The sequence below is a fragment of the Tamandua tetradactyla genome, chromosome 2, assembly GCF_023851605.1.
Source record: "Tamandua tetradactyla isolate mTamTet1 chromosome 2, mTamTet1.pri, whole genome shotgun sequence".
Lineage (NCBI taxonomy): Eukaryota > Metazoa > Chordata > Mammalia > Pilosa > Myrmecophagidae > Tamandua > Tamandua tetradactyla.
In genome coordinates this window covers 171,411,124-171,436,912 of record NC_135328.1, presented here as the reverse complement: position 1 = coordinate 171,436,912, position 25,789 = coordinate 171,411,124, and the positions used below count along the sequence as shown (strand labels likewise).

The window sequence follows — 25,789 nt, the reverse complement described above, 5'->3', positions numbered from 1 at the left end:
GTCAAATGGTGATATTTTGACTATCTCTTTTGCCAACTACCTTCATGGATGGGCAATGTCATTCCGATTATGGGAATCAGAGTTCTTTGTGCCTTTGAGTCCACTGAGAGTAAAAAACCATTCATAAAAAACCATTTTTAAGATTCTGTTTCTTAAGAACCACTCCTGATACCAAGTTGTGTTAGGGTTCTCTAGAGAAACAGAACCAACAGGAAACATTTGTAAATACAAAATTTATAAAAGTGTCTCACGTAACTGTGGGAACGTAGAGTCCAAAATCTGTAGGGCAGGCTGTGAAGCTGACGATTCCAATGGAGGATCTGGGTGAACTCCACAGGAGAGGTTCGCTGGCTGAAGCAGGAAGAGAACCTGTCTCTTCTGAATCCTCTTTAAAAGGCTTCCAGTGATTAGATTAAGCATCACTCATTAAGGAGGACATTCCCCTTGGCTGATTCAAATGGAATCTGCTGTGGATGTAGCTGAACTGATCATGATTTAATTCTATGAAATGTCCTCACAGCAAAAGACAGGCCAGCACTTGCCCAACCAAACAGGTACCACCACCTGGCCAAGTTGACACATGAACCTGACCATGACAGATGTTATAAAAGTCAGGAGGTGGGTTTTGAAATATGAACAGAAATTTTTCAAAGGGATACAAAAAGTAAGGGTGTAAAGATAAAGAATCATAAAACAATACATTCTATTATAAGCATCAAGTACATACTAATATGCTCAATTTCCTAAGTCATAAAAATGGAATAGTACTTAACATCAGAAAATCAAAGAAATACAAAAATGGATGGAATTTTAAAAATCACCTAGATCGGTTGTTCTCAAGTGTGGTCCCTGGGTGGGTCAGCAGTGTGAGCACAACTTGAGGACTTGGCAGAAATGCAAATTTATAGGCCCCACTCCAGATCCACTGAATAAGAAAGTCTGGGGCGGGGGTCTAGCAAATTGTGTTTTAACAAGCCTTCCAGGCTATTCTGATGCATAGTACAGTCTGAGAATCAAGGATATATATATTTCAGGATTTTTCAGTACTACTGATACTTTGGGTCAGACATTCCTTCATTATGAGGGGATGTCCTATACCTCATAAGATATTTAGCAGCAGGCTTAGCTTCTACTCACTAAATGCCAAGTGAGAGCCCTTCCCAGGTTGTAAGAGCCAAAACATGTCTCCAGACATTGCCAAAATCCCCTGGGGGACAGAAATCACCCTTAATTGAAAACTACTTATCTAGATCAGGGGTCTGCAAACTTTTCTGCAAGGATAACATAAATATTTTAAACTCTACAGGTCTTATAGTCAACTACACAACTCTCTTGTAGTCAACTATTCAACTCTGCTATTGAAGGCAAAAATGGCCAAAAGACAATATGCAAACAAATGTGCAACTGTATTTTAATAAGATTTTACTTACAAAAACAGGTGGTGGTTTGTCCCTCAGGCTGTATATAGTTTGCAGACCCCTGACCTAGAGCAATTACCTAACATATCTGAATTTCTTCTATTCTATCCCTGCCAAGGAATTGCTCAGACACTATTTGAGCACTTGATCTAGTCCAGTCTTTTACTTACAGGTAGATATGGCTCTAGGCCTAGATACGGCTCTAGGCAGATCTCTCTTCTATAATTTAATAACCAAAGCCCAGAAAGGGTGATTTACTCAGAGAAGCACAGCTAATTAAAAAAAAAGCTAGTGTTAGTCTGTCTATGTACAAAACTATAACAAGTGACCCCCACAGAGGTACAATCATATGCTACGCAGAAGGCATTGAATTGTTTAACACTGAGTTGAGTACAACCTAGAAAGGAAAAGTACTGGTTTCATGAGGTGGATGAAGGGGAAGAAGGAACAAACGTATTCCTAAAGGCCCAGATAAAAAACATTTTAGGCTTGTGAGCCAGTCTCTATCTCAGCTACTCACCTGTCATTGTAGTAGGAAAACTGCCAGAGACAATACCCAAATGAATGGATGTAGCTGTGTTCCATTAAACCTTTATTTACAAAAATACAGTCAGCCTGCAGGCTATGGTTTGCTGACCCCCATCCACAGGATCCATAGATCTTCTTATAAAACCAATCCTTCAAATATTAAGCATCAACCCAACCATGCTCAGTAAATCTATAGACTGTTCATTCCATGGCTGGTGACCACCTGTCAGCTTAGAGGCATGGCAAACTAGAGTGGGAGACTAGGAACCACCAGACAAAGTACCAGCTATCTTACTCATTCATCTGTCCATCCATCCATCTGTCCTTCCTTCCTTCCATCCTTCCTTATGTCTTTCCTTTACTTCCTCTCTCCCTCCCTCCATATCTCCATTATAACATGTCTACTACATACCAGGTATTGTTTATTTATTTTATATTTATATATGTTTGCTATCGAATGGCAGGTCTTGTTTCTCTCAAGAACCCCAAGCAACCTGACAAGTCAGTCAGAAAATGAACACTCTTCTGTGTACCTGGATAAAATCTTTTGTTTCAAACCAATCATAATATTGGACAAGTCGCTTCCTTTTTTCTGGGTCTCAATTTCTACAAAAAAAGGAAATGAGAGCAGGATAAGCTAAGTCTACTTAAAATTAGGCCTAAGAGTCACCCCCAAGAGAACTTCTTTTGTTGCTCAGATGTGGCCTCTCTCTCTCAGCCTACACGACAAGTAAACTCACTGCCCTCCCCCACTCCACGTGGGACATGACTCCCAGGTGTGTGGACCTTCCTCTCAACGTGGGACAGAAATCCTAGAATGAGCGGGGACTCAGCACCAAGGGATTGAGGAAACCCTCTCGAATGAAAGGGGGAAGAGAGAAATGCAACAAAATAAAGTGTCAATGGCTGAGAGATTCCAAACAGAGTAGAGAGGTTATCCTGGAGTTTATTCCAATGTATTAAACAGATATCACCTTTTTAGTTAAGGCATAACAGAGAGACTGGAGGGAACTGCCTGAAAATGTAGAACTGTGTTCCAGTAGCCATGTTTCTTGAAGATGACTGTATAATGATATGGCTTTTGCAACATGACTGGGTGATTGTGAAAACCTTGTGTCTGATGCTCCTTTTATCTACCTTATGGACAGATGATTAAAACATATGGATTAAAAATAAATAAATAAGAGGAGGAACAAATGTTAAAATAAATTTAGTAGATTGAAATGCTAGTGATCAACGAGAGGGAGGGGTAAGAGGTATGGTATATATGAACTTTTTTCTATTTTCTTTTACTTCTTTTTCTGAATTGATGCAAATGTTCTAAGAAATGATCATGATGATGAATATACAACTATGTGATGAAAAAAATGTTCATATTGTATGTTGACTGGTTTTATTAATAAAAATTTTAAAAAAAGAAAATGAAAAGCATGAAATAGACGATCTCTGTATTTCCCTACAGAAAACAAGTATGTACCTTAAAATTCTCAAAAATGAAATTAGCAGCTAAAACTTACTGAATATTTTGGATGCCAGGTACCTGTTCTAACCAATTTAAATTTGTTAACTCATTTTCCGTATGGGGAAACTGTGACACAGTTGTGATTTGTGTGTGTGAAGTGATTGTTTCAAAGATCATACAACCAATTAGAGAATAGAAAAGCTGTGGCTTAAAGTCAAGGGGTCTGACCCCAAATCTTTGCTATTACCCACTAACCGCTACTTTATTCTACATGCCAAAGCTTTATTTTCTCAATAAACTACAATCCAAACTCTAAACAACATGATTTGTCTCTTTAAAAAATAAAAAGAATAAAGGAGAAATGAAAGAAAGGACATATTAGAAGACTGCATGTAGCCACATTACTCAATCTCCACCCAAGGTAATCTCCCAGTAATGAAGTATGATGTTCCATGGATACTTAGTTTGGTCTTTAATCCACAACATCACAAAAGATACCTATCTAAGGAATGATATTTTCTGTTGCCACAGTCTGGCATCCTCTTTTGTAGATGTCTTGTTGGGTCAAACTAAAAAAAAGAAGAGGGATTCACAACTTCACTTAGAAGGAGAAAATGTCATGAAAGGGCATAAACCACTTACAATATGTGACTTACCAATAGTGTCATGGAAGAGTCCATGCTTCAAATAGGATCTTATATACAAATGTAAACTTACAAGTTCCATGGTAATAGCTCAACATATGAAAATTTACACATCAGTTTAGGCAGCAAAAATATTACTATTTGGAAAGATCAGAGGTGAAAATCATGGACATATTTTGTAGAAGGGGAAACATAACTAAAAGAAACATCAAAATCAATGTCAAATTAGAGAAGTAAAGGGACTCTAATCTATGAATATTGTAACTAGGTTTAGCAAAGCAAATAAGATTTGTTTCTGAGAAGTTGGAAAGAAAATATTATTACTTGTGAGAGTAGATTTTTTTCCCCTTCATTTGAATAGGGCTATGATCTTTGTCTCTATATTCTTAGCAACAGAGAAACACAAATATAAAAATATATAAGACCAACATGTGAGACTAATCTAAATGGCTATACTACTCTTTTTCTTCCCAAAGAAAAAGCATACATTAAAAAAAAGAAATTAGCATATTAATTGCAAGTTTAGAGGGGAAAGGGATTTACTTTTTGTTCCTCTAGACCCAAATTAAGAGGTATCATATTACTGAAATTATTTGCTAGCAAGTACAATTCTGTTTGGGTTACTTTTTTCCCATCTGTAAACAAATTAAACAGAATTTCAGAACTTTGTGATCAAATGATTCTTGTTCCACACCTCAACCTAAAAAAAATAAGCTAAAAAATTATACAATTACAAAAAGAACAAAATTTGGAAGCTTCACTTGAATGCATCTCTTTGTTATAAAAAGACATTAAGAAGAAAAAAAAGCATGATTCATCAATGCCTGCCTGCTTTCTAAACCCAGGAAATTCCTTTACACCCCCTCTTAGCTCTGGCCAGCCAGAACTGTAGGTGTACTTATTCATTCCTTTACTAGAAATACACTATGTTAACACTATTTACATTTAAAGCTGATTTTGGGTAGAATGCAGTCATTCCCTCCATTCAAAGTTTTGGGAACTGTTTTCATCTGGGAGGGAAAATCCTCTAAAGAACAATTTGGAATATATTTGCTTTGTAGTAAGTTCACCCATTTACAAAGTCCTAAACCTGAGTTATAACCCTTCATTAAATCTCAGTTAGAATCTCTCATTAATACTTAGATCATTCCTCCTATGATTTCAACAAAAGTTCTTTCTCTATTGAGTTGAAATAATCAAAGAGAATATAAAATCCTTCTCAAAAACTTTTCCATATTTAGACATTGTATTTTTGGAACTTACCACCATCAATGATCAAAATCTGACTTTTATTTTTAAACCTAACCATATTTTTAAATTACGTACCTTTCTACAAAGGCAGCACTGAGCTCTCAAAACAATCATTAATTCTCATGATCATAGAAGGCTGATAAAATATAATTTTACTATGTTCACTTTTGGATGGAGAATTGATTTAGGACAGGAAGCATCCAAGTATCTGTATCTCAAGTCTTGAGTTAAAATCTTTAAAATAAATTATCCTATTTCTTATAATTGGATAAATGTTTACTCGTAAAGTTAATTGTACAAAAATTTTACATAATATGAAAAATAGGAACAGTCAATTTAAAAACTAAGACCACAAAAGCAAACTAATCTGGTAAAGTCATTTGTAACAGCAATACAAGATTCATGAACACACAAAAGGCTAATGTGTCTAATGGGTATAGTTTCTAAATAACTCTATACTGTACCAAAAGTGTTTGGGTTTTTTTTTTTTCATCTGTTTGACAATATGAAATTAACTCTCATCATTTGGCAAACAATTGTTAACTGTAGATGCATTAGCTTTTTTCCATTCGGTGAACTGTTAACTGCATTGTCATTGGTCTGAAGAGAAAAGACTTATCAGAATTTATTAATGTGATGAAAAAAATCATTTTGCTTTCGAAACCAAAATCCCTGGTGCTTGTCAGAAAATATTACTTTGCCTCAACTACCTGAATCCTAAATTTTCTGTCCTTTAGCCAATACTAAGGTCAACAGTAAGCATAAAAATTGTCACAAATAATAAGAGAGCAAACACCTACAAGTTTTGAGAGAAAGTAAAAAGTCTGATGAAATCAAGCTTTTACTAAGGTAAACATCAAGCTATACTTTTCCTGTTGTTATCTAAAGACATTCCCAACAGAATAAAACAATTTTATAACAGCATAAAACTACACCTAGAAATATAGTGTCTTCTTGTCACACAACTACACTCTTTATTGAAAAAAAATAATACATTGGGCAATGAAACAAAAAGATAGAAGCTTTAGGCAGGCCGATCTTAAACCTACAAAACAGCAAAATCTTGTGATCCACTTTTATTTTAGGAACCCTCCATTCTGTCTATATTTGGAGGTTTCAGGATAATGAAATGCAAATATCCACATATTCTTAATATATCAGATATCACCGGGTACCAAAATAGTAAACTCTGGAAATGGCCATCAGAATATTAAGTAGCAAACATAAGGAACTTAGGGAAAGAAGAAAAGTCCAACAAAAATCTCAAGAAGGAAAAACTGCCCATGTTGTAGTGTTAACCATATGCAAAGGTAACAAAAAGAGGGAAAAGTCTACCAGGAACAATGGTATCTAAGTTGACAGTAGGTTATTGTCTAAACTGGTGTCAAAAAAAGGATAATAAATGTCTCACTACATTTTCTTCACCAAACATCTAAAGACAAAGGTGTTCACAGGTCTTAGTTTTAACTCCAAATCTTTCCTGAATACAGCTCTACTTTCAAAAGGCTTCCCTAAGATATTTAAATGTCTGAGTCACTACAGCTGAATTCAGATCAGTATAGAAATAACCTTTACTTAATCTTTAACTTATTCCTGGAGAAAGGCACCAACCAAGCAATTCAAATTTATGGAGGACGGGACCCAAAAATGAATTGGTGATTTGTAAGCTTCTAAACTCACTGCAGAGATACCTTGGTATATACAACTTATCTGCCTCCTCCTTATCTTCCTACCTTCCAAAGATTCCAATAAGGTAAGGTCTCAAATGTTTATTCCTCCTTGAAAAGGACCATAGTGCCTCTCTGAAAGAGATAAGAAGAGTTCCTACCCCACCACCTCCTATCATTCTGTTTTACTCTTCCCTTAATGCAATACACCACACCCACATCACCACGCGTTCCATACCCAAACTCAGAACATCACACCTTCCTCACGGAACCCACTCACAATACCCATATTACCCCACCCACAAAACCCATATTAATTCCCCCCAAATCTACACATCTGCTATGTAAAACAGGAGTCCCCATATATAACACTTCACCCTACAAATCCCATTCAACCCATACATAACACATTCTACATATATCCAGCATAGAATATAATTCCCCCAAAGCGCACAACAAACACACACCAAGGTATAAATTCCTAAACCACACACCATGGCAGCGTTCAATCGCTGGGAAAAGACCATCCTTCCGGGACCCCACGAGGTTAGAGGTGGAAGAGGAACAGGGCGAAATACTTCACCTGAAAATCCGCCAGGATCATCTCCCGGTCCATGTTGGACGCCATGGCGGCCACCGACTCCCGCGGCACCGGGAGCGAATCGCGCACCTGGAAGGGAAACGGCGCCTCCTGCGGCCGTCGCCGCCGCCGCCGCCGCCGCCGCCGCCGGGCGCCAAGGGGCTGGCGTGGTAGCCGGCAGGCGGGCCGGCGAGCCGGCGGGCGGGGCAGCGCGGGAGGCGCTAGGCTCTCATGCGCTCTCGGTAACCTTCAGGCGCCCCGGCCGCCTGCCTGCGCCCCGCGTTACCCGCGCCGCAGGTGCCCCCACAGGGAGGTTGGTCTGGATGCGGATCCGGTCTTACTGTCGCCAGCCAGGATGAGGGCAGGTTGCGACAGCTCACCCGTTTCCCTACAGCGGTGGCGAGACCGGCAGGGGCGGGGAAACCCAACAAACCAGCAGGCGGGCAAACGCCACGGCCACCTCCGCCTCCTCCGCTTCCTCCCTGGCCGCCGCCTCCGTCCCTGGTTGGCCGGCGCCACGGCTGTCGCACATTTTGCCTGTCATCGAGGTCGCAAAGCGTCGCTTTGCGGCTACCACGTGACCTCCCTCCTGTCAAGCACTGGGCGCTCGACTACCCGGCGGGGATCTGCGCTCAGGCGGCGGGACGCCAAACTGCGGCTGCGGGAGCTTCAAGTCCCGCAACAGGTTATTCCGGTTTGGTTGTAAAGCAAAAGCCTTACGGTACCGCCTCCCTCTGGGCGGGGCAGGGATCAGGCTCCGAGCCTCATATTGTTACGTAGTCATACACATACACATCAAGCCTTACAAACTAATACCCTTTCACACGCTAACAAGCAGCATTTTATAAATGCACATCTTCTGTAATAGAAATTCTAACCAAAATACTGCTTCTCTATATACAGTCTCTTACGCTGAACTTCATCGTCAAATTCCGGTTACCCATTGTCTTAAGCAATCTCAAAACCTTCAGACTCTCAGTAGCTCACAAGTAAGCAGACTCCTACAGTAGACTTGAGGGAGACATTGAGAAAGGTGAGTATCTCGACCCCCAAGAAGAGGATAAGCGTTTATTTAATTGGTAATTATGAGAAATAAAAACCTCTCTAGTTTTTCAACCACAGTATTTGTCAGATCTGAGAGAACATCTCCACAAATGGTGAAAAATTGAAGTCCAGTTATTTCTTTAAAGTACTTTCATAGGTCATAAAACTTGAGAAAATGTCAGCTTCTGGGCCGTAATAGAGCATTTGTTTGCTGGAAAATATGTTAAAATCTGAAAACGTGAAGATTGCTGATTGTGTTGTAGAGCTAAAATAGAGACTACGAAATCATGATGTTTCTTCCCTGTTATCACGTAGGCTCAAGAACACGTTTTCTTAAATTGGGAGTGTATTCGTAAAAAATCAGAAAAACTGAGTTAAATGTTCAGTTTCCCCAAATATATTGAACAGTACTACGATGTTCTAAAGACCTAGGTTTATTCTGGGTGTTTTCTTTAAATGAGGATTGTCTGGCTTTCAACTCTTATATGATAATCTGCATTTAAACCAGAATTAGCAAGATAAGGAATAGAACCCTACAATACTTACACTGTTCTAAGTGTGTTCTATGGTCGCCTTCCCTAAGGAAGTAATTCCAACATACAGCACAAATGTAAATCATGAGATGAAATATGGTGCCAAAATTTGTGTGGCATTTTAGTTACCCCACTCATTTATGTCACTCCCAGCATAAACCAGGTGAATAATTGCTCCCAGTTACATGATCAGGATTAATATAGCCCTGAGAAGTTGGTTTTTCTCTGTGATAGCGTGTATGTGTGTGTGTGTGTGTGTATGTGTGTGTGTGTGTGTGTGTGTGGTGGCTTAGCACCCATTGAAATCCCACACTGCTCTCCTCCTTCCCTTCTCTCCACCTGGAAACTAAAATAATGTGGTGATGTAGAAAAAATGCCCAACATTCATTCATTAATTAGCTGTTGCAATTTAGGTGAGTCTTTTAGTCTCCTGACTTCAGCTTCTAACAGGACTATTTCAGGTGATAAATGAAAAAACATCATGAAATGCATGAAAAGAATAATATAATTTACAGAATTAACATAGATTTCAGAGTCCCCATTCCTAGCTTTGCATTCTAACTCTACCTCTTGCTAGCTTTCAGAGCAAATGACAAAATCTCTTTGTGTCTGTTTCTTATTGGGCTAATACTTATCTTAGGTGAATATTGAGTGATATAATGTTTATGAAAATTCTTCATAAACCTTAAAGCTCTCCAAACATATTAGTTTGTCTTACTCTACCAATTCCTAAATGCTTTTCTCAGGCCTATCCCTTCCATGAAATTTAAGTCAACAAGAATTTTTCCCCAGTGCTTTTACATCTCTACAAAGCAATTCAGTGCTCTAATGAATTCTGCAACTTTTTTTCTGTCTCATCTATGTATGTTTTATCTCTCACCACACATTGAAAGTCCCTTGAGATTATGGATGATTTCTTCCCATATAGTGAATTTTTAAATTCACTATAATTCATACACACCACAGACTTGGGTACATAAGCGATAACCCAATAATTTTGAATTTATTTTTATTGGGTGTCTACTATGTATCAAGTGGTTTAAACACCTTATCTCATTTAATTTAATCGTCACAACAAACAATTTACAGAATAAGAAACTGATCTAAGAGGTTAAGAATTTGCCCATGTGTCACTACAAAGTGACAGCCCATGATTCAAGACCTGGTCAACACCAGTACTCTTTCCACTTACCCTGTTGCCTCCCTATAATTCACCTTCCATACTGTTAAATGTATTCAGTTTCTGAGGAGAATGTTTCTTCCCTATTATCTAATTATTGATGGTTGGATACTGAGCATCCAGAATAATTGTCCCCTACGGATAAAGGAAGGAAAGAAAAATAAATACAGAATAGAAGAAAAAAATTCATTTTCATTTCTCCAGAATTCTTTCCTTAAGAAAGACAATTTTATTTGTTTCACAGACTGAGAGAATAGAAATGTATAAAATTTTTCTGTACATAAATATTAGCAAAAAAATAATTTTAATGTGCCCATTCCTATGGTTATACTGCAAAAATTCTTAAAGCTCAGCCTAATTCAAATGCAGATCTTTCTTTAAGAATCTCCATGTTCTTCAACTTTTTAAAAATCAATTCCATTTCCTCTTTCAAATATAATCAAGCTTATGTGTAATTTTACTAATTTTTTTATTTGGAATATATTTAGTTTTATAGAATACTTGCCAAAATAGTACAGAATATTCTTATCTTTCTTTTGTCCAGGTTCCTCTAGTGCTACCATCTCACATAACAATGGTACATCTACCAAACTAAGAAATTAACATTGGTTAATTTACTAAGTAAATTCTAGAGACTATTTGCATTTTTTTAACTAATGCCCATTTTCTGTTCCAGGATCCAGTCCAGGATACCACATTACATTTAGTTATCATGTCTCCTTAGTCTCTTCCAATCTGTGAGTTTCTCTGTCTTGTCTTCCATAATCTTGACATTTTTGAAAAGTAGTGGTGAGGAACTCTGTAGAATGTCCCTCAATTTCAGTTTGTCTAATATTTTCTCATGATCATACTGAGGGTATGAATTTTTAGGAAGAACACCAAATAGGTGATGTGTGCTTCTCACAACATCTTATCAAGTGTACATGATACCAATATGATCTATTACTGAAGTGTTAGCCTTGATCCCTTGGTTAAAATAATCTAGCTTTTTAATTTATTAAAAGATTAATGCTACTACACGGTTAGATTGACTTAAGTAATCAAAAATGTATTTCATCCAATGATTCAGTGTTTCTCTGGAGTCTAGCACCTGATCCTGGCTCTTAAATAATAGACAAGGCATAGGAATCAGGGCCCCAGATCTGAGTTCAAATCCCATACTACATACTGGCTTTAATCACAATCTCTGAACCTCAATTCACTCACCTGAAAAATTGGGATAATTATATTTATCTCACAGAGTTGTGAAGATTCAACAATGTCTGCAAAATATTTTATAACCATGAAACACTATACAAATGTTGATTATTGCCATTATGTTTAAGCTGTTTTTCTTACTTTACAAAAATACTTTCATAAGTGGTGTGAATACCCATGTGAGGAAACCTGCTGAATCTCAGAAATAAAATACCAAACCCACAATTATGAAATGATAAAAAAAAAAAAGCCCCCTGAAGGTACCAGTCTGTTTTCCACCTCTGTAGGATCTAAATACTTCAAAGAAGAAAACTTTGAGAGGAGGTGAAGAAATTGTAAATATGACATAAATATTTTCCAAAAGTAAATCATTCAGAAACTGTACATATTTCAGTTAAACAGGAAAAAGCACAAGATAATTTGACCAATATTTCTATAAGTCCTTTAAAATGATTATGAACTGATGAAGAAAAGGTTTCTATGACTGTTGGTATTTACTAACCAAATATAAAATTTGTATTTTTATATTTGAAGGACATATAAGTACAATGTTAAAAGAGAAATCACTAATTTTGATATAATAGGCTGCTTAACTGTGAATCTTTCTTGTACATGTTAGAATGTAAGCTTACTGAGGACAGAGTACTCAGTTTTGAAACCACTTCGGTGAACTAGCATTCAATTAATATTAGATTTTCACTGGGGGTACTTAGTAATGCTTACTTGTAGTCTTTGAACCAAGATTGTAATCTCTGTGCTGTCAGTTCTGGTGTATACAATAGGCAAACTAAGCATGTGGTTTAGGACACCAGCAAAGCAGAGTAAATAAACACACAAAAAACTTTCTAATTTAATATATCAGCAAAAGCAATGAAGTGTTCATTATGGAAAAAATCAGAACTTTGTTGGACTTCTTCACGCTTATTTTTTAAATTGTTTTTACTTTTATTTACTAATGAGGTAGGGAGTGCTGGGACATCAAAATCTTTTCAAGGTGTAGGATCTCCAAAACTCTAATCCAGCTCTGTGTGTAACTTAAACTGTCATAAATTTATTTATACAGTAATTTTTAAGTATTTATTTTGTGAAAATTTGAACACATGCACACCATATATTACATAGCAAATGCAATTTAAGATTCCTCCTCATTACAATATCTTTTCTAAGCAAGATATCATAATAAATGTTAGAAAGCAACTTTCATAAATTGGACTAATGCCAATTGGGCTTATCAGTCAACAGTGCTACTATATTATCACACCCTCCAGCTGTACTAAAAGATTACACACTAAATTCCTAGAATAATCAAAAGTAAATGATTATTTATTTCTATTCTATTTGAAATGTCTAAATACATATAAGAAGAGAGAGGAGTTAATTTATTATTTTGTAGTTCCCATTTGATTCACAACTCAAGTTTAGTTTTCGAACAGCTCTGTTTTTCTTTTCTCTCAACAATTCCTTTAAAGAAAATATTGCCAGATTTTTCCCAGCTTCAATTCTCACTCTACCTACTAGCCAATCTGTTGTTAGATGATTGTCTAGATGTTTCTGGTGTATTTTGTTGCTGATACTTCCAATATACTTCAAGGAGCTGCATACAGATGTTGCTAGAGGGCAATACTAATTAGACCACTTAATATTTTTTGCTTGGTTTCATTTTGACCGCCGTATGCATCATGCAAACCGTGTTGGATTTTTTTAAGGCTTTAAATAAGGAAAGTAGCAGTTAATCTCACATAGTAAGAGAGGAAGTTAAAAGTACAAAAAAAAATTGGTGTCTTGGATGATTGAAATAAACGATTAGAGAAAAGATTATTCCTCTACATGTAGACCAGTCTACAAACAAGTCCCACCTAAGTAGTCAAAGAGACTTCGGCGACAAAGAAATGACCTTATTAGAAAACGCCTTCCAAGAGTTTTTTTTTTACGTTAATTGCTTTTTTCCCTCCCCCCCCCCCCCCAAAACAGGGATATTTCACGCTATTTCCAGATCCTGGTATATTAAGGATTCATAGTTCGTTGTGATTTTTAGACTTAAGCTTTATACCATATCTTAACATTTCGTAAAAAGACTTGCTTTTCCTAAACACTACTGCTGTCATTCTGGCCCTCTCTTCCCACCCCACTGCCACTCATGTCTGTGGCAGCCTTGGCGTTGATCTGGCAGGTGCGAGTCCAAAGCCCGAAGCTGAGCAAAGGAGGCCGAGTTGATACAGCGCGCGCCCGAGAAGAGACAGGCTGCAGCATAGGCCTGACCGCCCGAACGTCGCGAGCCTGGCGGGGGAGCGCGGAGGCGAACCGGCCTGCGCCGCCAGGGCTGGGGAAACGCTAGCTTTGCACCAGCTCGCTCTCCGCCTTCTGGCAGCCGGCGCGGCCGAGCCTCTAGCCCCTGAGGCTCTCCACAGCCCTCTTAATTAAGAAACCTCTTCCTCTCCTCTCCCACCCCCGCAAGGCTCGGGGCCGCCTGGGGTTTCGCTTCGCAGACTCCAGCTCGCCCTCCAGCCCGAGGAGGCCAGGCCCGGCTCCGCGGTCGGAACGCCGCTCCAGCTGGGGCCTGGACGCTGGGTTGGCGGGCGGGAGCCAGTGCGAGAGACTGAGGGAGGGAAGCGCAGAGCCAGGAGGCGCTAGGAAGGGAGCAGGGCCGGACGGGCGGAGCGAGTGAACCAGCTAGCAAAAGCGCCGCCAGGGCGGAGGGAGGGGTGTGGGCGGCGCCCGGCCTTCCCGCTTCAGTGGTGCAGCAACTCTGCGGAGCCTCCTTAAAACTCTGCCGTTAAAATGGGGGCGGGTTTTTCAACTCAAAAAGCGCTCAATTTTTTTCTTTTCAAAAAAAGCTGATGAGGTCGGAAAAAAGGGAGAAGGAACCGGCACCGTCTCTGCAGTGGCAACTGAAGCGGCAATTGTTTGAGCGGAAAAAAAGAAGCAAGGGAGAGAGGAAAGGGAAAAAGGAGAAAAGGAGAGGACGCGCAAGTGCCTGGAGAGGTGAAGAGAACTGCGTCCAGCGACTTGAGGGACCAGCTACAAAAGAAACTAACTGTCACTGGGAGCGCTGAAGCTCGGGAGAAAGCAGTGCTACCCCATTCGGCTGCAGGACCCAGCTGGCTGGCGGCCGCTGCCGTGTAGGCGGCACAGGCTGGGAGCATAGGTCCGGGAACGCGAGAGATTTGCGAAGTGGCACGGCACGCCGAAGTCGCGGGGCTCTCGCTGAGAGGACGGCGGGACTGGCTGTGCCTCGAAGTTGGGCGACTCCCGGTACTCAGAGTTTGGCCTACGCTTCCCAGGACGCTCTTGGTTTCTGGAGGGTCCCAGAAAACCGGGAAAGGAAGGAGAAAAGCTGCGGCGGCGGCGGCAGCTCAATGAATGCCTACAGTGGGAAGCTTGGACTCACTCAGTCGTAGGCGGGAAATTACTGGTGGCTGCCCTCTGTAGCCGCGATGCTTCCGCGAGCTGCCCCAGCTGCCGGGTTCCCCTAGTCGCTTCCCTGCTTTTATCGCCTCTTCCTTCAGACTGCCCAGAGTCCCGGGACCCGGTGAAGCCGGCATGACAGGCTTGCCCGGGGCCCGCCGCGCGCTCGGCTGCCACCGGAGACGCGCGCGGAGCCCGGCTCCCACGGCCTCCGAGGCTCGGCGGGGCTGCGGCAGCCCGGCGGTTGGGCTCCGGAGCCTTCCCGCGCGGCGTTAGACAGCGACTCTGCTCAGACGCGTCTAAAAGCTCCTCCTGCGAAGCCGAGACCTCCGGGGAGTCGCTAAGACCTGTAACTTGAGGGCCAAGGAACTGCTACCCCTATTTGCCTTTGGTGATCATCTTTAACCCCCGGAGCAAGTCAGAATCCAGCCACCGCGGCGCTTTCCCTACAGCGGAGGACTCAAGACTACCCCTTAGGCGCGACGGATGGAGACCGAGCCCCTCAGAGGACCTGCCCCTGCAGTTCTGGCTCACGCGGCTCAAGTCACCACCGTGAACAAGGGTGGGTTATTGCCTTTTCTTCATCCCAAATGTCTTTTCTTCTGCGCTATTTTCTGCTAAGTCTCCGCGTACGTACCTCACAGAGATCTGTAGCGTAGTACGTGACAGCTCTGCCTACATCTTACGTCCATAATAATTTACAAGGAATGTATGTGTGCCTATGTGTCTCTCTGTTGAATCACCAAAATTCTTCATAGGGGTTAAGCTAAAAGCCGAAGAGAGGAGCCCCCTCTCCAATGGCTCAGTTTTGCTGAATAATCACGTGTGAATCGAGGGGCGGGCTTTTGGCAGGCAGACCTTACTAGTATTTACTACCAAGCTCTACTCCAGAAGATTAACCATCCCAGTCCTTCTGTCAGTCTCCGATGCCATCATGCAGCCTGGTTAGGAGCAAAAGAAAGGGGAAAAAGAAAAACAACTAATTCATCTTTTCCCGATCGTCAGGACCCTAAAGAATGGCCGAGCCTTGGGGGAACGAGTTGGCGTCCGCAGCTGCCAGGGGGGACCTAGAGCAACTTACTAGTTTGTTGCAAAATAATGTAAACGTCAATGCACAAAATGGATTTGGAAGGACAGCGCTGCAGGTTGGTATCCAGAGAGGTGGGGAAAACAGGTCAACAATGTTGCCTACGTGACCCGGGTTTCTAGAATGACAGCTTTTAAGCTTTGCAGGGGTACAAAATTTCACTGTTTTTAAACCTAGTTGGTTGCCATATTTTATATCTTTAAGTGGATCCAACTCCCCGAAATGACGTACTTTGACAAACTCGTCAAATCCAATAACATCCTCGATATCAAGTGGGTTCCAGGTTTGGTCTTAATTTTTGGAATGTTTTTGTGACGGTGGGGATTTTAAACTAGTCATAGCAGCGCCGAGGTTTTTTTTTTTTTTAACAGCTCTGTAAACACATTATTATGATTATTATTTGAAGCAAATACACTATTATTAGTGGTTTCACGTACTTTGCCCCAATAATTGACTTTAATGTTAATTTTCTTGACTACTGGCGAGGGTGTTTTTCCTGCAAATACTTCAAGTTTTAACAAACGACCTTTCCTCGTTTGGAATGGGTGGCCTGGGCACGGGGACAGGATGTACATTTCACAGTTAATGTAATACCATCCACTCATTCAGGAATGAGGAGGACTATAAAGTTGAATTTTCTAATCTGAGTTCAGCTGCAGTGTTTTTGTCTCTGCGGTCATGCCGTGGTATGCTCTAATTTTCAGTAATTAGAATAACAGGCAACAATTGAAACATGCCCAAGTGCCAAGTATTGTACCTGATAATTTTTTTGCTCTGAACATTATCATGTAATTTAGTTGAAAGGTTTAGAAACAGAAAAAAGGCAAAATCTCAAATTGTTTTATCAGAGTTCTGATGATATTCTTGTGAACTATTCTTATTCGGAGATGCAACACTTACAACTATTTTTGAAAACCCCTTTGGGTAGAGGGTTGTTAGAGTTCTTTGTTTCAGTTACAAGAATTAGGAATTTAAGTGCCGGAAGATATACTAATAATAGTCTTTATATTTTAAGTCAAAATGCACACAGACCTTGAAAAGCTTTCAGTATTAAGAAAATGTATGCATAGATACTAAATCATTTATCTGGTTATTTCAGGTAGATTCAGTAGGGAAGATAATTTTTTTGCTTTTTCCACCCAGAAGTTTTGAACAAGTTCGGTGATGATAGCAATGCCATAAATTTAATATTTAGAAATTTCCTGTTGAAATTTTTAATAATTATATAAATCTTACAAAGAATGAGCCACATAAACCATGTTTAAAATAAGATCAAATTTTGATGATGAGAAAGACTGAGAGATTAGTACTGCAAAAAAATGTTTTCACAAACATTTTTAATATAACTGCAGTCTCATTTATATTAAGCAGACTTATCCAGATACTAACACCTATTTTGTGGCTTAGTCCTGTACATATAATGAAACACACACACAAACAGGAGTCCCAAGGCTTATTTTCAGTATGCATATCCTTTTTGAAGTTGTGTCATAACTCAAAAAAGAACTTTCTTTCAAAACAATTTTGGATATTACTATTATTTTCTGTGAAAGATGGTAAATTTTCTTCTACAATTGTATTTAACTCAATTGCAAAAGCTTCCTCTTCTTCCTAGTTTAAGTTTTTCAATCAGAATAATATCAAAGGCCTTAATCGTGCATTTGCTTTGCAAAGATCCAAGGTGTCTATCTCTTATTTTTCCCATTCTTGGTCCTTAAATGTTACTAAACATTTAGACGGTTGTAGCAAAAATTAGATTGTGTTAATTTCTAATAATCAAAAAGTATATTTCATTGATGTTCTTGAAAAATAAATTGTGTCATTTTTACCACTGCCTCAAAGGAAGGGCTAAAAGTCAGCAGTGTTTTACCTGCGGAGAAGCTTAATATCTTGCCTACCTATATAGTTTACATTTATAAGGTCCTGAATATATTTTATCATATTACTTAATTTGTAATTATTTTTAAGCAAACGTTTTAAAGAAAGAAATTTTGTATATGTTTTCCAACAGGTTATAATTTAATTTCACAAACATGTGGTGTCTACTATGCGATTCTATGTATTACAAATTTAGGTTACTATGAATATTTCTAAATATATATAAACCAGTTAAAATGCTGGAAATTTCTGGCATATTAATAAGATGACTTTTTTCACAACTAAATTATATGTATTTTACACTTTCATTCTTCTCTACAAGATATTTTATAATTATAATGAGAGCCTAATAGAGACTTCTTACTAGGGTGAAATATATTCAAAAACAGTAGATAAAAGTCTTTGTGATGTGAATTATTTGTATGTTGATAGCAAATGTTAATACCGCATTAAGATTTTTTTTTTAAGTTGTCAGTTTACAAATAGCTATTCCTAAATGCCTGATAACTGCAAAAGGAAATAAAACGGGATCACCAGTTGGTTATTAAATAGGTTCAAACCACAACACAAAGTGGTCTGTGTCCCAAAATACACATTAAATATCTTATTTTCTCTTCTTTGCTCAATTGAAAATCAGGAAGCTAGTTAGAACTTTGAGAACCAGTAAGTAATATAGTAGGATAACTTTCATTCTTTTCAAGAACAGTCACCATAAAATCATCTCCTAAATACAAAGTATATCATGAAGTTAGTTTTAGATAACTTAATATTAAAGGCAATGCAAAAGCTGTTGTGCCTTAAAAATCAGTAGCACTTTGCCATTTGAAATGGAGGATTCTACGCACTGAATACACCTACCTACTAGCCAATATTAAAGAACTTGAAAAGAAAAAAAAAGTTTTTTTTTTTTTTTTTTAATTTGGGGCCAGAGCTATTTGGAGGAAAATTATGAAAATTAATCATGTAAAAAATTAACAGGTCTGGATTTTCACAGACCATTTTTACACCAGTGATATGTTGATATGTTGGAACACTTCTTTTGAGGTTTAAAGAAACTCGCCAGCCTTATTTCTTTTCAGTAGCTATTTAGAAAATAAACTTTACCCACATTTGATTTGCCAGAATTAATACTCCAGGCAAATTTTATGAGCCTGAACAAGCAAACAGAAGTAGACTCTTTACTTGGTTAAATCCAAAATTCCATTTTCTTTTATTTTAATAAATTCATGAAATTACACAACTCTTCATGGGGAATAGAGAACTCAGTTGTCAGTGGTTTTTATGCAAGTTGCACTCGTTCTGTTTTTATTGATAATTTTATCCTACATTTGGATCCATTTAAAATATTCTGCCATAAAAATTCAATTTTTGGAAGTTATCTTCTGCTTTTACCTACTGGTACTTTCTTTCCTGAAATATAGCCCTTCATATTCCATCTTATAGATTTTACCCAAGCCCTCCTTTCACCAAAAGTAGTTACATAAATAGGACAAGTAGATATTTTAAAATATTCGTGCAGCATGCGCACTTGAAAGATTCTACCGTTTTTACTTCTTTTTTAGGTTATGAAACTTGGAAATCCCGAGATTGCCAGGAGACTGCTACTTAAAGGTGCTAATCCCGATTTGAAAGACCGAACTGGTTTCGCTGTCCTTCACGATGCGGCTAGAGCAGGTTTCCTGGACACATTACAGACTTTGCTGGAGTTTCAGGCTGATGTTAACATCGAGGATAATGAAGGGAACCTGCCCTTGCACTTGGCTGCCAAGGAAGGCCACCTCCCGGTGGTGGAGTTCCTAATGAAGCACACGGCCAGCAATGTGGGGCATCGAAATCATAAGGGGGACACCGCCTGCGACTTGGCTAGGCTCTACCGCAGGAACGAGGTGGTTAGCCTGATGGAGGGAAACCCAGAGGGGGGAGCTGCGAATCTGCAGTGAAGGGGGGGTGGAGGGGGAGACTCTCCCATACTGTCTCTACTCTTTCAGTTATTGGTTGGCTATCCTATTTTAATATCATTTGTTAAAATTCAGTTTTGTCATATTTTAAGCAGTTAGCTAAATCTTCTGAAATGGCGCTAAGTGGAAATCTTACTACAGATTTATGAATATATTTAAGCTACATCTTTCCCCCTTGCAAAATCCTGAGTTCTAACTTGTAATTACATAATGCTTTGTCTTTCTTTTGAATATTTTATGTTTCCTTGGCTTTATCTTGCTTTCCCCTTCACCACTTTCAATATTCTACTTGGAGACCTTGTTTTAGAAATGATTTGTTCTGATGCCGCTTTTGCCTAATTAAAACACTTTTTCAAAACAGAACAATGTTTTTCTGTGATCTTCACCCATTTATAACTCTCTCCACAACACAGTTTGCCCTTTGCCAAGAACTGTACTAAAAGTTCATTATGTTTTAATTCTTGAAAGTAGGAAAAGTATACCAATTGTAAAGCGACATGTACTGTTGATGATTCAGTTATTCCTTTTTTTTCTCTCCTCATCTGCCACCAAAGATTTTACTTGGTGCCCAGTATTTTTGCTTAAAAACAAAATAAGCACATTTTTTGAAAGATCAAACAAAATTATTTCAGTGAATTTCTCTATATGTTAGCTCAACAAGTCACTTTTAAAAGAAAATGCCACCTTAAAAGTTATTCTCATTAGTTGATCTTTTTAAATCACAAAATAAAACAATTGGTTAAATAATGTTTCCCAAAATTGTGCCATTAACTGCACTGTGTGTAACACTAGCTATTTTCTCCCTCAGTGTCAGAAATGTAAAAGTCACAAAATGCTTAAGTACTAAAATATATAATACAGATACTAATTTTTAAGGGATAAAAAGCTCACAGGAAAAAATATATATAAAATATATGAGCCACAACTAAGTTAGATGCTGCAGTAGTAAATATAGAAACTTTTACAATAAATAGGCCATTCCTACATATTGCACTTGATTCCATGAAACATTCTTGTGAAAGCTTATACAACCTTTTAGGAATGTGTTTATCTAAAAATAAAAACTTTTTTTTGAAGAAAATAGAAATATCAAATTTCTAAGAGTTTCCAGCATCTACTCTGTCATATTAATTAAAGATTTTCACCAAAGGATTTCAGTGCAGTTACCATTTATAAAAATTTATAAATACTTTATTCATCATCTCCCACATGAACAAAGATGTTTTATGGGAAAGTTCCTTCCTTCTGCTTCATAAGCTCCCTTCCCTCACTTTAAAAAGAACAAAACACTTCAAGGTTTATTGAAGGACATGGTTCTGATGCCTGCTCTAACAAGGATTGGAATCGTTTCAGGCAAGTGGTTTTCAATAATTCATTTTCCATAATAATATAAAGAATATAGAAGGAGAAGTTTGATCCTTTTCATTTTGCACTAAAATTCACCTCTAAGTGCAATAAGACTTCAATTTCTGTCACCTTTAACCACAGTCGCTAAGGGTTTTTTTTGGTTTTGTTTTTTGTTTTTTTACAGCAACTTGACATTAAACTTAAACACTTTTTAAAGTTCAGGGGGAAAGTAGAAATTGAAATGGTCTTGAAGGAAAAAATGCTGTCTTTTGGATTTAGAAAACAGAGTCAATATACAAAATACAGTGCTTGATTATGCTGAATATCTTCTAAACAAAAGACAATTAGTGAAAGTAATAAAACAACCCCTCTTACAAGTTGCAACTGTAAAGAAGGACGTTTCTGCATTTAAAATCGAGTTTAATGAACTTTCCAGTATTCATCGTGTCTCAGTAATAGTAAAATTGCCCTTTATAGATTTCAAATATAAAGGCATTGGACGCCTCTAAAACTAAAGAGAAGTTGTACTTCTGCAATTGCTTTGTTCTCAGGTGGTCGGACCACGATTGGGGAGGGGGAGAGGGAGTGCTGTCTCTCCTGAACATTGTAAAATTTGCTAGGTATCAAAGCATAGCCACATTGCTCATTTCGCAGGAAATAGCTTTGCTAATCTAAGTATTTTAGAAATGAGTTATGTGGTCCCCTCTAGGAAATATGAAAAGCCATTATTCAATCTCTCAAAAACCTCGACAATATTCAGTAAGGCTCATGAAAATGCCAAAATGTACAGGATGGACGAAACAATGCTGCTGAGTTTAATGGGGTCTGTTTCGCAACAAGCTAAGGGGAAGGGTCTGAACTTATTCAGATGCAGAGGATGGTTTTGCAAATGCTAATTAATAGAGACTAGAGCCCAGGGGGTCGGCTCTATAAAAAAGATGGAGGATACCAAGTTGATGCGTTCCAAATTCAATTCTTTACTGCGTCCTCTTCCACATCGGGAAACTCAGGCTCAGTGTCCGCGGGGCAAACCGAATCCAGGAGTATATCTGGGGCAGGGGTAGGGAGTGAAGGAGGATGAGAGGACCTCAGCCCACGTTCTGATCCCCAAGCCACTAAGCAAAGTGCACTTTACCATATTGTGGTAATGATTTAATAGCCTTCTGATAAACATTGCGCACGTCGCAATGGTATGATGAGCTCGTGTACACACACAACACTCTGGATGACCTATTAATAAATGAAGAATTCTGGCCGGGAAAGCAATTCACTTACGAATATGGTAAATTTCCCTTATCGTGTTAATCAAACGAACGTTTTAGAATCCGTGGCTCGGGACTGGTTTCGAAATCTCAGATCCCCAAAGGGTGCTTTCGGCTTTTGCCGGGGTAGAAATAATAGTCCAGGAGAGGTGGAAAACCGCAGTACTGGAGCCTTCCTAACTGCCCTAAGCAACCTTCATTAAAGGCTACTTGGGGTGGGGTGGGGTGGGGGGAGTCCCTATTTTGATCTCTGGGGACTGTTTTGCTTTTACAGTGCACTGCATGAAAACAGATTCACGCAGGGACCTAGTAAGGGGCAGGAGACAAGCCTCCCGCCTGAGACCTGGGATAAAACTGCCCATAGCTAACTCAAGTCCTCTACCGGAGAGCTGCGAAGACATCGTTTCTGTCCCTTCGAAATTCTTTCTCCAGATTCCAACTGCAGCCCCGGGTCTCTAGTGAGGAAGCTAGAGCCCCGAGCTCTCTCACGCCGCGCAGAAAAGCCCGGGGTGGGGGTGGGGGTGGGGGGGAGAGTTTCAAAACCGTTAGCTCGCCTTTTTTTTTTTTCTTCCTCGCAATGGTTTCTTTTCTTTTCTCTTCCTGTCCAAATATTTCAAATTTCCGCGCCTTAAATAACAGTCTCCTTTTATTTAGTTAGTTTCCTCGGCAGGTTTGGCCGCCCGCTTGACTGCCCCGCAGCGGGCCGGGGGAGCCTCGGGCGCCTGGATGCTGCCTGCGGCCCCCGCGCGCTGCCCCCAACTCAACCGGCGCTGCATAGAGCACGCCCGCGGGAGCCACAGCCCCCTCCTGCCGCGACCTCGCCTGACCCAGCTCTCTGGGCACCCGAGGCCAAGTAAGGCCTCCCCTCGCCCAGACGCCTGCCTGCCTCCCAGCTCAACTTCCCTCTCCGGACTTTGGAGCGTCTTCTGCTTCGAGGTTTGGATCCTAGTCTCCTTGGAGCGGCAGAAAGGCCGCGGTGATAGGAAAGCAGCGGAAGAGGCCAGTGGCCGGAGCCTGCCCCAGCCCCCACCCCGCGGGTAACCTTGGAGGCGCCCTCGGCGTGAGTGTGTGCGCGGCCGCGCCTGCCGGCTGGGACAAGCGGGCGCACGGCGCAGCGGGCAGGAGGAGGGAGATGGGGGCGGGGAAGGGGAGCGGGCCCAGGCGCCTCCCGGCCGTGCGGTAGCGCCCCGGGAGCTGCGGGCTACCCCGGCGGCTAGCCCTCGCCCCCACCCCCGACCCTGGCCCTCAGGCAGCGGTCCCCAAGGAGGCAGTGGCCATCCCACTGGTTGGGTCTGGCGACCTGTGCCTGAGGGCTGAGGCCGGAGGACCGCGCAGGAGCAGGGGCAAGCGGGCCGGTGGGCGCCTAGCTCTCTGCAGAGGTGAGCAGGCTGCGGGAAGCGGCGGGGCGGCTGAAGCAACTCAGTGCCTAATGCCAATGCCAGCAGTCCCTCCTTCCTCCCCATGACAGCTGAGGACAGCCGGGCTCCGAGCCTGGCGTCCAACTGCTAGGAAGCACATACCTCTCTGGCTTCTCAGCCCCTTAGACTCTTCGGGAAATTTTCCTATGGTGTGGCCTCGCCCGGTCCCCCCATATATTATTAGACGTCCAGGACTGAAAATGCAAGTTCATTCTTGGAAGGACTCTCGTCCTAAAACACCCAGAATTGCAGGCCCGTCGAGGCTTTGGGTGGGGCTGGGGTGCGCAAACACCTAGAAGGGTCCTTGCTTTTTCAATCCGGTATAGATCCGAAAATCTAGTATGGATCTTCAGCGGTACTTCAAAAGAATAAAAACTCCCCAGATCTGGATATTGGCTTGGTTAATTAAGGTTCCATGAAATGTTTTGCCATCTGCTATAGAAAGATTGTGCGAGCTTCAGGTGTTAAGATGTGGGTTTGGAATTTTCTGTCCTGTCTTAATCTTCAAAGACATTAAATAACACACCAGGGAAGTGAGCAAAGGTTATCCTGGCCACCACAGCACCTGCAAAAGCAGAAGGGGAACTAATGTAGTTTGCTTCCTGGGTTCTAAAATGGCTTCTGAGCCATCCATAGGTACCATCACATGCGGGGTGGAGAACCGGGGGTAGGAAGAGTGTTTGTACATTTTTAAAAAGCTACATAGATATTATTATACTTCAATTGCTCCATCTCACCTCCCTATCCCCCAGCCCCCATCCTCGTTGGTCAAAGAAGAATTTCAGTGTAGGCCTAGTCAGTAATTCTTTATACAGGCTTTTTTTTCTCTTCAAACACACACACACACACACTCTCACACACACACCTTAAAAAAAAGTCAGCCAAATATATCAGCTCTTTTGGGGCGGAAATAAAAAAAATCCTTATCCAAATACACATCATTTCTTTTGAGAACTAAGAAGAGATCCTACATATAACAAATGCTGCCAAATGAGAATAATTTACCAGCACTTCAAGCACATTTAATTGGCACAATTAAAGTGATATTAATTATCCTTTAACATTAAAATGAGACAGTTTCTGGAATTGATGGGTGTAAAGCTCAGAATTCTCCCTTGAAATTTTTGAAGACAGAGCCTTCTCCTCTTTATATTTCATCAACATAGTAGTTATTTAGAAAAAAAAGCTTGATATTTTATCTTGACCATATAAAGCAGTATCATGCTAACTTTCGTTTTATTTTAGTTATCTGCTTAATTTTTTTCAAATGAGTTGCACAAATAGTGAAAGTTCACATATGAAGCAAAACTACTGATATCTCTTAGTGTTGAATTTGTAAAATGCAACCAAATTATTTATCACAACCATATTAAATTATATTCCACTCCCCTGTTCGTTTTAAGTGTAGAGTTTGCACAGTTTACTGGTAAGGAAGTCTGCCCTGAAGCATTTGCCTTAGGAACATGATTTCCTAAAGTACAAAAAAGAAAATAACTCACTACTCTTTAGAGTTAATTATTCTATAATTTGACTATTCTGTGTACAGCTATTGTAACAGTTTCTCCCTCCTTTACATGGAAATATTGTAAAAGCCATTTGGGCCCAAATAGTTATTGTTCCATAGTTTTCATCTTCAGAGATTTTTACTAAAAAGTGATTGTCCTCAATGATGCAGCAGCATTCTTATATCCATTCTGCTAATTTAAGTTCTTCAGACCAAACGTATATAAACCATCAAAACAATGAACATAAATTTCTTCTTTTGTGAAAGTTTGGAAAAGACCTGAATGAAGGTTAGCATTTGAAAGGCCTAGAATTATTAATTTGCAAATCAGTAATAAGGTTATGGTGTAGTGATGTTTCAAGATGAAATAAAAACTAATGTATCAGAAGAATAAAGAGGATCAAATTATTAAATTAAGCAGCATTA

The 25,789-nt window shown here is 39.9% G+C and overlaps 2 protein-coding genes across 5 annotated transcripts in view; one reads left to right on the top strand and one right to left on the bottom strand.

Moving 5' to 3' along the window:
* The window catches only part of FAF1 (Fas associated factor 1), a 667,255-nt gene extending 659,566 nt beyond the window's left edge, over positions 1–7,689 (bottom strand). For 2 of the 4 annotated variants that reach the window (XM_077149703.1, XM_077149710.1), the window contains exon 1: positions 7,554–7,689. In XM_077149703.1, the coding sequence (XP_077005818.1) occupies positions 7,554–7,598 (45 nt within the window). In that variant the 5' untranslated portion in view covers positions 7,599–7,689. Of the gene's footprint in view, positions 1–7,464; positions 7,513–7,553 lie in introns of those variants that run through there. The other 2 variants (XM_077149708.1, XM_077149704.1) reach the window with 2 other exon arrangements.
* Positions 7,690–15,107: 7,418 nt separating this feature from the next.
* CDKN2C (cyclin dependent kinase inhibitor 2C) lies at positions 15,108–20,198 on the top strand. The gene is made up of 3 exons (XM_077149702.1): positions 15,108–15,471; positions 15,915–16,054; positions 19,437–20,198. Exons 2-3 carry the CDS (start codon positions 15,926–15,928, stop codon positions 19,812–19,814), a joined length of 507 nt encoding a protein of 168 aa, XP_077005817.1. The 5' UTR covers positions 15,108–15,471; positions 15,915–15,925; the 3' UTR covers positions 19,815–20,198.
* Positions 20,199–25,789: the final 5,591 nt, after the last annotated feature.